Source organism: Anopheles aquasalis, chromosome 3, assembly GCF_943734665.1.
Source record: "Anopheles aquasalis chromosome 3, idAnoAquaMG_Q_19, whole genome shotgun sequence".
NCBI classification, from domain to species: Eukaryota; Metazoa; Arthropoda; class Insecta; order Diptera; family Culicidae; genus Anopheles; species Anopheles aquasalis.
The window spans coordinates 22,304,096-22,317,058 of record NC_064878.1 but is presented as its reverse complement, the minus strand read 5'-3'; the positions used below and the strand labels follow the sequence as shown (position 1 = coordinate 22,317,058).

The 12,963-nt window shown below is 46.2% G+C and overlaps 3 protein-coding genes across 7 annotated transcripts in view; 1 reads left to right on the top strand and 2 right to left on the bottom strand.

Moving 5' to 3' along the window:
• The window catches only part of LOC126577401 (uncharacterized), a 36,261-nt gene extending 32,424 nt beyond the window's left edge, over window positions 1-3,837 (top strand). The window contains exons 2-6 of the mRNA XM_050239006.1: window positions 635-837; window positions 914-1,370; window positions 1,441-1,544; window positions 2,213-2,711; window positions 2,780-3,837. Of these exons, the coding sequence (XP_050094963.1) occupies window positions 635-837; window positions 914-1,370; window positions 1,441-1,544; window positions 2,213-2,711; window positions 2,780-2,914 (1,398 nt within the window). The 3' untranslated portion in view covers window positions 2,915-3,837. The remainder of the gene's footprint in view (window positions 1-634; window positions 838-913; window positions 1,371-1,440; window positions 1,545-2,212; window positions 2,712-2,779) is intronic.
• Window positions 3,838-6,164: 2,327 nt separating this feature from the next.
• Window positions 6,165-10,756, bottom strand: LOC126577418 (lysozyme-like). The gene is made up of 4 exons (XM_050239034.1): window positions 10,512-10,756; window positions 6,773-6,952; window positions 6,613-6,686; window positions 6,165-6,514 (listed from the first exon to the last, which is right to left on the bottom strand). Exons 1-4 carry the CDS (start codon window positions 10,606-10,608, stop codon window positions 6,350-6,352), a joined length of 516 nt encoding a protein of 171 aa, XP_050094991.1. The 5' UTR covers window positions 10,609-10,756; the 3' UTR covers window positions 6,165-6,349.
• A 1,025-nt stretch (window positions 10,757-11,781) lies between these two features.
• Window positions 11,782-12,963, bottom strand: part of LOC126577381 (uncharacterized) — a 78,560-nt gene continuing 77,378 nt past the window's right edge. For all 5 annotated transcript variants that reach the window (XM_050238955.1, XM_050238951.1, XM_050238954.1 and 2 more), the window contains exon 14: window positions 11,782-12,963. This exon is cut by the window's right edge and continues 2,071 nt beyond it. The gene's annotated coding sequence lies outside the window, so the exon portion shown is untranslated.

The window sequence follows — 12,963 nt, the reverse complement described above, 5'->3', positions numbered from 1 at the left end:
CCAGACGGCAAATGCAATAATAATCGCTTCCTGGCTTCTGCTGGTCGTCTGGCTGGCTGGCCGGCTGGTCGGCTGGTCGACTGGCCGGCGAATGCTCATAACCTTCCGCTCACGTGACCTTACATGAAATGCCTGCCATTTGGTGGTTTCCTCGAGCATGCCCAGGTGCAAGTGCAAAGGCACCCTTTGTGGCACCGGTGGCGGAAGTGATTTCGTGTCGGAACGGAACTGGAGTCCTGGGGAGGGGTGTGAGATCATAATTAGTCATTAGGGGAGAAAGAAGAATCAATTGGCTTTGTCCGGTCGGCGCTGCTCCTTCTTCCCCTGAGGTTGAGGTCTCGACATTCAAATCGATCCTGAAAATGCTTCTTGGGTCATGGCATTGACCATAACCTCAACGTTTCTTCTAAGGCGTACCTGAGAACCTGGCAGGGGGCCAATTGAACTGGCAATTTATGGAGGAATAGATCAAATGGCCGACACTGGCCCGGAAGTACTTCATTTCCCAAGATAATCTAGTGGGCGTTTTATCAATTTTTGAGGTCTGGTAGAGCGAGTGGTGAAAAAGGAAGCAATTCAATCGATTATCCACTCTTCCATTATCTTCTCCTTCTGCTCTACTATCATTCCACAGGAGAAGCTGTTATGCAAGCTGGAAGAAAGTGAACTGGAACCGCCGACCTCGCAGGAGGACGAATGCGTCATCTGCATCAATGCGCGGGCCACGATGCAGACATCGCCCTGCGGTCACCGAGTCGTCTGTCGCCGATGCTTCGTCAAGACGATCCAGAGTGCAGTGGCGCAGCGCCTACTACCGCTGCGATGTGTTATTTGCCGGTGAGCACGACTTTCCCTCTAACCTCACTTTCATCCAATTGCCGCTAAACAAAAAATATTGCCCTTCCTTTTGCAGAGCGCGCATCAATCGTCTCACGTCCGGATCGACGTCCTGGCGGTTGCAGGGTTCCGCCAGTAGCTACTCGATGGGCAGCAAAAGCTGGAGCGTACCGGGGTCGGCCAGTTCGTACAGTGTTGATGCCCGGGTCACCCAGTCCGCTAGCCTGTACTCGATGAGTTCGGGTTCGTCGTGCGTGTCGGGCATCTCGAACATGTCCAGCTGTTCTGGCACGTCCGCCACGTCCGGTATGTCTTCCAATGGGTCCTCGACGGTCAGCACCGGTTCGGAGACGGGTTCGCTGTTGGTGCAGCACAATGGGATGCATCAGCACCACCCTCACCACCATAAGCATGTTGCGGGAGGAGCGACCGGTGGATGCAGTGCCAGCTGCAGTACCAGCGGATGTCTTGGTGCGATCCCGCGTAATCCTGCCTACCAGCACTACCACAAAAAGGGACAATACTACATGAAGGTAGGAGATCGCTGGTCCCCCCTCCAATCATTATGTGAAGCTCACGCGTCCTATTTTCGCTTTTTTCCAGAGCCGCCTTCCCGAGATGCCAAATCGGTTACCGCCGATCATCGAGTTCAAAAGCCCCACACGCCACAGGACACCGTCACCGGCCAATCCGGGTGCGAGGTTCAAGTAAGTATCCACGGGAGGCCTGGCATTCGCGCGGAAATCCTTGCAACATAGCCCAAAAGCAAATTATGCAACGCGCCTTACAGCGAACGTCACGCGAATCGTGCAACTTTGGCACGAGGCCAACGGCTACAAAGTGGTCGTGGTGGTGGAGTTGGTATCTCTCCGACGAAACAAACGCCTTTTGCTTTATGTTGAGCCCCCGCCTCCTCCCGATTTTTGGCAAGTACAGGCCGTACCGAGGAATAGACATGTGCACTCCACGAGTCCTCTCTCTCTCTCTCTCTGGAAGGTCCTTTTTCGCTCCAAAAGTAAAGGGATTGGGAACGACGTTTGGCCGGGGCTGGCTTACATTTTTCATTAAATCCCTCTTCCTCCTTCTGCGAAAAAAGTTCGTGCTCTGGCAGTGGGCCAAGTGCACCGTGTGCCCAGTGTGGAACCGGAAAAAAGGGTAAAGTTTGCTCAGCAAGAGCCAGCTGTTTGAGTTAACAAACGGCCACACGTCGATGTTGACCGACATTCTGCTCGCTCGGAGCGTCTACGAGTTTAATTCGCCTCAATGTATGCAATTTTTAGCTGCGTGCATTCATCGCACGGGTTTTCCTCGGTCTACCGTTTTTCCTGAACCTTCGTAAGTATTTTCTATCCTCTAACCTCTGGCTTCCCCACAGATACTACACGCAACCAGGAAAACCAGCCGGCCAACCGGTGGAATCGATACCACTGATGACGGTGGAAAAAATTGGCCCCGCTAAACCGGCGCACCTCGGTCCGAACAAACTCGGGCTCAACTCGGCCAAGATTGTCCCGGTGGCCTCCAAGTCGCCGATTAACAAGACGAACATGGCGACGGGCAAACCGGTCACGACCTCCCTCATGACGGCCGCCGTCAATGCGACGGCCACTCCGAAGGCCCGGGTGCTGTCCGCTTCCGCCTCGACCAGCGGCATCGGAACAGGCGCTGCCGTCGCCGGTCCATCGGGGCTCTGTGGGCGTTCCGTGGGTGGTGGTGGTAAAGGTCCTGGTGGTACCAGGGCACCGTCACCTGCCGGCACTAGCGGAACAACCGCCAAACAGGACGAAAAGTACGACAATAAGAAGAACGAAACGATCGAGAAGAAGAAAAAGGAAGAGAAAGCGAAGCAGAAGGCGGAAAAGGAGGCCAGGAAGGTGAGTTATCTTTGAAAATGCTCAACACTCGTTCTTAATGTCTTCTCTCTCTCGCTTTTTCTCGACAGGAAGAGAAACGGATCGCCAAGGAGGAGGAAAAGCTGGCGAAAATGCTGGCCAAAGAGGAGAAAAAACGGGGCAAAAAGGAAGCAAAGGAGGCTCTGCTCGCGCACGAAGGAGGCAGCAGCAGTGGCATCAAGTAACTGTGGCATCACTAGCGGCCACACCACCTGGCACGCCTGGATCGCGAACAGCATAGCAGCTTCCGGTTCCACGCTCCACAGTCAGAGGAAGCACAAGCACAGTAGAAGTTCGCAACTGTTGTGGCCAGGAATCGCAAAACAGAGTCCCCTTTAAGGTTAGGGACACACAGAAAGTCGAACGGGGGTGTTAGTTAGCAGGATTGATTTCTTCCAGACCGCCGAACGGCGATTTCAGCGATGGATCATATTGATTCATGAGCATGATGTTATGTTCGTCCTTCATTCGACCAGTTGCTGGGCCTGAAGCGAACCAACGATGGCGGTGAAGAAGAGGATGAAGAGGGTTACCCCAAAGAAACATATCGCAATCATCCCACTCGTGTACGGCCTTCTTGCAAGGTGCGCACCCGCCTCTTCTTCTTCTCCTAGCAAGTAGTGTTCGGTCTAGTCAGCCATGCCTCGAGCTGACAGTTGACGTAACGAGCAGCAACGAACAACGACAGTAGCAGCACCCACTAGTGGCCACAATCTGTGTAACGTTTATGTTCCTAAAGGCCGCGCCGCGAATTCCGGTGCAATCCGGAACCGTTGTGCATTCAGGTGCCAGCAGCAAGCGTCATCACCATCATCACCATCATCAAGTATCATCGCATTCCTCCCGTTTTTCTAGTGGCCAACAACAGAATGCAACCGAAGCCGAAGGACGAAGGTTGAATTTTAGCACATTTTTTTCTAAAAAAAACCTCCATTTTTGTACAAAAAAAACCGACGGAGTAGTATCACAGCCACTGATTTTATCTTCCTAGAGTAGTGAGTCATCACGAGCCTCCAACCCACCCCGGTGACTCTCTCGCGCGTAGAATTCACATCCGAAAATTCCATTGCGCGCCTTCCACTCGACACGATGCAAGATGTGATGCCACCCCTCGATACGAATGCAATGCTTCCCTAGATTCTTTCGTTTTCCAATAAAGCGATAAAGCGACATGAAAGGCGCTGTGAAGGCGCTTCGTCTTCAAAACATAATCAGTAAGCAAAGTAAGATCGAAATCGGGGGAAAGCGACAAAAGCTCACTGTGATAGGTAGGGTGGGCCGTGCAGAAGCCACGTACCTTCAAGGCTGTTTACTGAAAACACAGAGAGAGAGAGAGAGAGAGAGAGAGAGAGAGAGAGAGAGAGAGAGATACGGAGAGACACTCAAAAGCGATTGATGGGAAATCAAATACAAAAAAAGCATAACCAAATTAAACTTAAAAGTTGGTAGCAAAACCAGATAAAAGAACGTTTCAAAAACACATTTCACAGTAAGTAAGAAAAAGATTAAAAAAAACGAAACTCTTAAAGCATACATTTTGCAAAGCAACTAGAGAACACACACGTGTAGTGCAGCAGATGGAGTTCAAAGCAAATCGCAATGAATAATAACTAAAACAAACACCTCTTAAGGAGAAGGAAAAATGAACGAAAAACTCTCGGTAGTGAGCCTGATTACTAAACCAAAAACCCGTCGGTAGCGTAAGTGTTTTGTAGTGTGCGCTAGGGCCTTGTGCCGTGTGTCATTGTCATATAAAAAAAAAGAAACAGAAAAGAAATCGAAAGAAATCAAGATAAATAAGAGCAATAAACATGATAACCTGTAAATATGCAAACACCGTTTCGCGCGAGCGATACGACGTTTAAAGGAAACCATAACGGTAACAAAAAACCCGCAGGCAGAAATCCAGAGCAGAAAAAGGAAAGACACACAAAAAGTAAGTTCTAGTGGGTCCACTGTCCCAACATGAAACAAGCAGTTCTTTTATCCAGATGCCAAATGAATTCTAAAACGAAAATGACAGTGAAACGAAAACACATAAGCGCAAAAGCAAAAAAACAAAACAAAACGAAACAGACAAAATGGTGTTCCCCACAGGTTAATGTAAGTCGATTTTCAACCAGAGAGTGTTTCAGCGTGAACCAGCGGACCCTCTCGCGCGGTTCACACAGCTCAATATGTTACTTGGTGTCGTGCATCATGATGTCGTATCATCATTATCATTCTCATCAACCCCATCATCATCATCATCATCGTGAGTTTTTGGTCAATTCAGGAGGGCTATTAACAGACCCGATTTCATGGAGTACGATCAGCAGCCTTCAGGTGGACCTAGCTATAAGCTGAGAAGGGCACTAGAATTTCGTTCACTTCTCCTTTTCTACACTTTTCTGCTCGCACAGCAAAGGTTTCAGCAACTTTTCTTATCTCTCGTTCTGCTGATTATCCCTTAATGGTTTCACGATTCTGTTTAGTTACTTTCTGTTTCAGTTTCGTGTTTATTCCGTACAAAAATCAATTTACATCAATGGCTGTGGCTTCCGATTCAAGAACTCTAGAAGACACCGGATCTAATACAATTTGCAGTATTTTGCAGAATTACCCTCAGTTGCGAATGAATGAAGATGGGAAGATGGGATGAGTTAAAACCGCAACTCCCACATGTTAAGCTAAGTGTTAGAAAATGTATATAGAACCCTCGCCCCCACCACCAACCTCACCATTATCTCCCACTTCTCGCGTAGTAAAGCAATGAAGCTCTCCAGTTTTAGAGAAACAAAAGCTACCTTCACTACCGAAGAAATCGAATGAGGCTATAATTTTTAACGATTTGCTATCAAGAGGAAGCGACGTAAAAGGGACAGACATAGAGAGAAAACGAGAGAGAGAGTAAGAGATTGCATACATATGTTCATGTTGTTGGTGATTGTTGTTTCTAGGCAGATAAGAAAAAAAGTGTCTGTAAGACGCGGTTATAGAGCTGAAGGAAGTGATGGAAAGTGGTTCTAAAGCAAAGTTCTTCTCTCTCGCTCTCTCTCTCCGGAGCAAAGTATGTAAGCCAGATCCACAAGCCGTATCAACCGGCTTCGTGTTCCGTGTGTCGTGGGTGTGCATGCGGGTGTGACTGGCGTCACTAGCCGGAGGTCGAGCAATATTGTTTTTAAAACTGATAAGGATTAAGTTTTTAAAATAAGTGTCAGCCCCGCAGTGGATGGATGGATGGACGATGGTGTGGTGGAGAAAACGAACATAATCTTCCCGATGACAACACTACTTAAAATATAGCTTTTGAAATAAAGAGATATGTTAAAGCCAAACAAACATCAAGACACTCTTTTTTTTGTTTTGTTAGATGGTTGTGAGTACTTTTAATAGGTTGCTATGTGTCCCAAAGACTCTTCTTTCTGTGAACTGATACGACTGAGAACGCGTAAGTAGCTTCGAGTGATCTCCCACAGGATCGATGTCGATCGGTTTTTATTGTACTCCAAAAATGTGACTGAGACAGACAAATAGAGAGAGACAAATTTAGCGACAAAGAGAGACACAATGCTGTGATTTTACTTAAATTAATATAAATTAGATAGAAATGATTCGGCCATCACGATCTCTAGCAGCTCCTACTGCTGCGGTTGATTGGCACCGTACTCAATGGCCTTCCGCTGGATGCACTCATCGATCTTGGACTGGTACACGATCGGCACCTGGTTCTTGCAGTTGTAACCACCGAGCTTGTGAATGATCGCGTGATCGAAACAATCAATCACGCCGTCACCATTGCAGTCCTTGATTGGTGGATTAAAGGAAGAGAAGAGCATGAAGTTAGTACAGTCCATACTTTACTACTAAGACGAGGTTTTTGGTTCGCTCGATGGCCTCTTACCTGTCCGAACTTCCTCATGTAACCCTGCACGGTCCGAGCGGCACAGTACGGTTCGTTGGTACAGTTGGCGTACGCTAAGGCGAAGGAAATCGAACAACACACGATTAGATTCGTGTAGTTTCCACGCATGAGGGCAAGGTCCCACCGGAAGGTAACTTACCGTTCTGTGAGTCGGGAGAATCACCGGACTGGACGGGTTTGCCCGCATCGGACCAGTAGGCCCAGGTGATGCGGAACATCCCACAAACGTCACCAGCGCAGCGCACCGATGCATCGCAACCGCTGGACGCTTCGCAGATACAGGAAAGGCACGCGTCCGTGACGGGATTTTCCTGGCCAACTGCAAAGCACGGAGATAAAGGGAAGATAAAGTTCATAGTATGACATTTAGATATTTTTTTTCTAAAAGTTAAGCGAACTACACACATGATACATTGTTGCTCAACAATAATACAGGGTACTTCGATTTATCGGTCTCTACAGTATATTTTTATGTTTTTGAAAATACGCTAACTAAATCAAAGTAACCTAGAATTTGTTGATCAATAATATACCGCGTGTGTAGCTTGCTTTAAAATGAAGCACTTTGATTCACAAATCGAAAAATCCATAAGTAAGTACATTAGATTCATAGTACAATGTAGGGAAGCCCCATCCTAGTATTTTATGGAAGTAGTTCTCAAGGTTTCAATACAAGTTTGTCGCGTTGCAATGACCATCATGGTATATGTTAAATACGATAAGTAAATAGTATAAGTATCGTAGTAGCCACTGGACGGATGCGAATGATTTGTTGCTCTTTTTTGAGATATCTCAGCAAACATTGGAACATTTAAATCAATCAACTTCGAATTGTGGGTTAAGATAAGATATTGTGCTTCGTTAAAGCCACGGTTCTTCTTACCAACATTTCAATGGACGATTGAATCCATGTTTAACGCCTCACCTTACCTTATCTTTCACAGACTGCAACTGAAGAAGCTAAGTAGAATGTTCTAAGCGTCTTCACAACCTGGTCGTTAACGTTAGCATTGATTACATTGATAAACCAGAATGCATTGAATAAATCTTCAATGGAACACTCATCAGTTCTCGCATATGAACGCCTCGAAGCAGCACCCGGAGAAGATAAAGCATGATTGATAAACCCTCGGTGCGGTGAGAACGAGCACCATTCTTTCAAAACCTGCCTTTCACCTGTCTCGTAGCCACCGTTGATGATGCCAGTAGCCAGTATTGTGTCCCGTTGCGCCTTGGCAGCAAAGGGCCGCAAGTCCCGGAAGTTCGTGACCCATCGGTTCTAGACCCGCACCATCACCGCGCCGCGAGTTCTATTATAGACAATATGTGTGGTTTGAGCCCCCACCTTCAGGGCAATCGAAGTGCGAGTCCGAGGTGGCTTTGATCGCAGTTGATAGATTGCCGGGTTACGCCGGGCCTCTCTAGGATACGGGCTCCTGTATCGCACGCCATTGATTATGAGCCGCTTGGAAGAGCGCGCACTATTGAATCAATCAATCAGTCAACTTTGCTGCGGGGCTGTAATCGAACGCCGAGAATGCTTTATTTATGTGTAAAGTCTTTCGCAGGGGAGCCCATCATTACGTGCCCATTGCTCCGATGGTCTGCTGATGATGGATGCATCATTCCACAACTAACCACAGCTCTACAACGCGCCGATTCAATGGCGATAAGATTGATAATTAATCACCTTCGTTTTCTGGTTGATTACTATGTTTTACTGCACTCCTATGCTCTAATTTATGTTCCAGGGAACTGTTGTTTACAAGAAACTTTACTGTTTATTGTGTACAAAAAGATCATGATAAAGACGAGTCTCTTTTTCGCGCTGTTTGTTGCAGTACGACTTTCATCTTCTCCAACGAATGAGGCTAAGGACGAGCCGCCGCTCAACAGCGAAGACTTAACCCCGCGAGGGCACACTTTTGCTAAGGCAAACATCCCTGACCCCTTCTGTGGACGGACGCACGAGACGCACCAAAAACCACCTTCGATGCCATCGCAAAAACCGATTAATCATTGATTGCGACACGCGTGGCAACGCAAGACGTCAGCCGTGGCTGTGACTTAAAAACCGTCCCGTTATGAAACGGGGCAATCAAAGTGGCTGGTGTCCGCTGAACCGGACTCTAGAACATGGAGCACGATCTCCAAACCAAAAACCAAACAAAAAAAACAGATCGCAGACCAAGAGGCACGCGTGCAGATCACCAAAAAAAAAGGCAACAAAAACCCAAAACAACTCCAGCCTCCTCTTTTTCCGTCTCCTTATACATTGTGACGGAATGGTGGGCGCTTGCAATTCCATCAAGCGCCGCACACACCGAATACCGGAACCGGTTCACCGTCGTGTGTCGCGATCGCGATCGCAGATCAAGGCCGATCGTGGGGTGTACGGCCGTGGTAGAGCAAGTTTGCAGATGGTCCAAACCAAGTACCAAGCGACCCGGAGCCGGTTCCTGATTCCATCTTCTTCGAGATCTGAGTCACTCACTCACCGAGTGGATTAAAGAACAGAATATCCGGTCCCGTGCTTTGGTAAATTGCACAAAAAGGTGAAAACATATGAGTGAGGACCAGGAGGAGGAGGAGTGAAGTGGAGGGATTCCTCCTGGCACCTTCTAATAAACCGGTTGCACGCGACAGGACTTGATAGGTTTTTTTGTTAGTTTTTTTTGTTAGGCCTGCGGCCATGTCTGCACTAAACAGCTATCAGTCCAAAACATCGTGAGCAGACCTATCAGTCCAAACATCAGATCTGGGCCTGGAAATGGATCAGATGGACAGCTCTGTTATGGATGAGGTTTGTAGACGTAAAGTAAGACATTTAACCGGTTGCCTTATAAGGGTTCTGTTGAACAAACATCATTGCTTGTGTACATTTGGTCAAACAAAAGTCCAAAACAAGGAAGCGTTGGAAGTGAATTCCATGTTGCAACAGCATCGCAAACGCTTTGTCTTTTTTGGAATGAGGGACAACTTACTTAAGATCAAATCGAAATCGATTCGAGAAGTGAAATAATAGACTCTTTTAAAGATAACTATCTTCTAGCTATACCTACAGGCAATAATGGCCGAAGGTTAAGCCAACACAATGAAAAAATAAAGGCTAGCAAGCGGGCATGGAGTCCAAATATCGAAACATGAGATCCAATATCAAATATCAACGTTAGATCAGCGGTATGGCAATGAGCTCCATATGAAAAACAAATAATTAATATTTAAGCTCATTAACCTTCTCCTTATGAGCGATCAATTTCAAGCAAACGATTGATAAATATTGTAAAACAATTATAGAATATTACCCTTGGAACGCCATTCCATTTGCGAATAGAAACAAGGAACAAGGACTCGAACATCTAAACCAAGAACTCCACTCTGCTCAACTACCAGCCACCATCATCTGTGACATCATGAGGCCATAATTGGACAATGGAATTAAGGCAAAGACTCGGTCTACAGCGTCAATCCCGGATAAACATTGCACTGAGCCCACAGTACACCGCACCTCGGTGTGTCGTGACGCAAATAAATCATTAAACTGGCCTGCGTGATGACACTCTTGATGGTGGTGGGAAAAGTGTTACTTTTTGTTGCTGATTCTACACCACAGCTACCTCCCGTAAACCAACGTTATCATGACATTTGTGATCTAACCCCTCAGGCGACCAATCGAGGGGGGAATCACTGTTAATCTCGCTAGGTTGGTGTGTTGCATTGCTATTAGCATAACATTCATTATAGACAAATGTACACGCTTGGCAAGTGCAGGCGATAACGTTTCCTCCTTCTAAAACCCCTTGCGAATAGCATGCAGCACAAGGCACAGCCCTCATGGAGAATGGAGCAGTTCCTACACTATTGAGATTACTACTCACCAATATGGGACACATCAGCGCCAACGTGGGATAGCATGGCAAGTGCTACGATGCCCACCAGCCAGCCACCGGCCATCAGCGTACGTTGAGACACCATTTTCCGCTTTCCACTTTCCGATCCGTCGATTAGAAACGTTTTACCGAGGCAAAGAGGAACGACAAGAAGGAGCACAAACACAAGACACTGAACTGCTGATGCGTGTTCACCGACGACCGCTTTGCATGCGATGATCTTGATGACTGGATTCGAATGGAGCACTCGGAAGGCGACAAACCTCTCGTTCGTTCTTTCGTTTGCTACCCTTCGCTTTGATTCACTCTCTGCAAAGCGGCGATCCTCGATAGAAGATGGGAGGGGGATCAGATTCATTCGTTTCGTTCGGTTTCGCGATCAGCAACCATTAGCATCCAGTTGACGTGATGTCATCCTGCAACGTAAAACCAAGGTTTGGGAAGTGCGTATATAATGGCGAATCATTTGATTCGCAAGTCGTTTGTTTTTCGGATTAAAATGTACGTAAAATGGAATGTACCTTCAGTAGGAAGTGATTCGCCAATCCAAGAGTTCGATGGAACCTCCTTCGTTCTTACGACTTTTGAAAGCTTCACTCGATATGTTCCATATGCAGCGCAGGCTGCGAGTTTTAATAGGAGAAAACAATCATAAAATGGCTGCAAAACACATTTCCATACCAAGCAGGATCTGAATTTCGGTCAACCGGGAGGTTGATTAGTATGCCCGTCTGGCAGACCAGCGACCGAGGATTGCGAATCAAACGGAAACTGTCCCCTCGATAGTTCATCAGCATAACTTCAGATGTAGCGGCTCTTTCCCCGTCTTTTTCTCTCATTCTTTCTTTCGATCATTAACAGAAGGGTAGCACGACGGACACCGTGGCATTGCGGTCGATGATCTTGACCTAGCCCACGGTGAAGATCCCATGGCATTGACCGGCAGCCACCGCGGAACATCTGCATTCGAAGACGAGTTTCGGATTTCTAGGGAATTACCAGTTTGCAGTCGACATGGAAAAAACCATAAACTAAGACCAAGATGGTTGGGGAATTCTTTAACAAAGACGGTGCCGGATCGGATCGGTTCGAATGCACTCGGTACTGAATCGCACGAGCTGGAGGATCTGTGGCAGATGGTGATCACTCGTTGTTTATATCACCTGAAAAGTATATTAATGATCATAAAAATAAACGAGATGGATATTAATTGATGTTAGTCTAGGTTAATCAACTAAGCAGCAATATAGCCATTCCATATATTAGCATTCATGGTTGATAAATATGTTTTATTCACGAGTAAAATGGTCAATCAGCGTTCTACAAAAATTGAGGATTATGGGATGAAAAGGGAAGCTATCTCATCTCGATCCTGTTCACGATCGGCAAAAGTTTTTTAGTAGTTGGATTGGAGACTGCTTTCAGTCTCCTCTCTATGGGGCGTTGGTTTAGGTGGTAGACGTTAGTAGTAGTAGTAGTAGTAGTAGTTGGGGTTTTGTGGTTGTCACAATCAATTATTCCCTGTTTGATGCGATTAGATTTTACATGTTTTTTTGATTATGCTGCATACTAACCGCGCTTCCGCGCAAGTAGTAATGTCGGAATGGATGTTTTGAGTTTGAAATCGTTATCCTTGTTTGCGGTTTCTCCCTTTCTTGCTAGTGCCAACACTCGGTGTAGACATAGAAATAAGTGAGTTTTGGTATTGGCTTTAATGGGCATCGCGCGGCCATGCTCTGCTGAATTCTTTGTTATGGTTTTCTTGTTGGCATTATTCTCTGCGCATTCCATCACTAGCGACTTAGCGCGCGATATTCCAAAATGCATAGACTAGCGAGTGAGAGATTACAGTTCTTAAACTAACGCATTACTTCCATTATTTACACACTCCACTTCCACTTGTAGGTGGAACCATTTCAGCACTTTTATTTGCACAAGCTCTCTCTTCTTAGAAGCGTTAAACAAGCTGAATTTTGAAGTCTGATTTCATACGCATTTTCTTTTGCCCCAATTAATACCTTGTTTTAGACAGTTCAGCAGCAAGCAGAATTTACTATAAAAAGGGTGTATGTATACATGTGAAGCGTTGCAAAAATAAATGGTAACAGTCTCAAATTGATACGATTAGGGTACTGAACTTTAGAACACATTACACATGCACACAGATTAGTAGTATTACGGAATACGTGAACAACATAGTCAAATAGTGCATCAAACAATCGATTCATCCTTTAACAATTGTTCCATATTGAATTCCATAGTGGCGGAAGCAATACATAAAATCCTACTAGCCAATCTCGAGACAAACGAAGACAAAGAATAGCAATTCAAAACATGAAGCTTGCCGTTCATGTTGTAAACCATCTTTGCCAAGCCTTTGGAATTCATTTCAATTAACTCTTGGAAGCAAAAACAAAAAGGAGTTCACTTACATTGCACC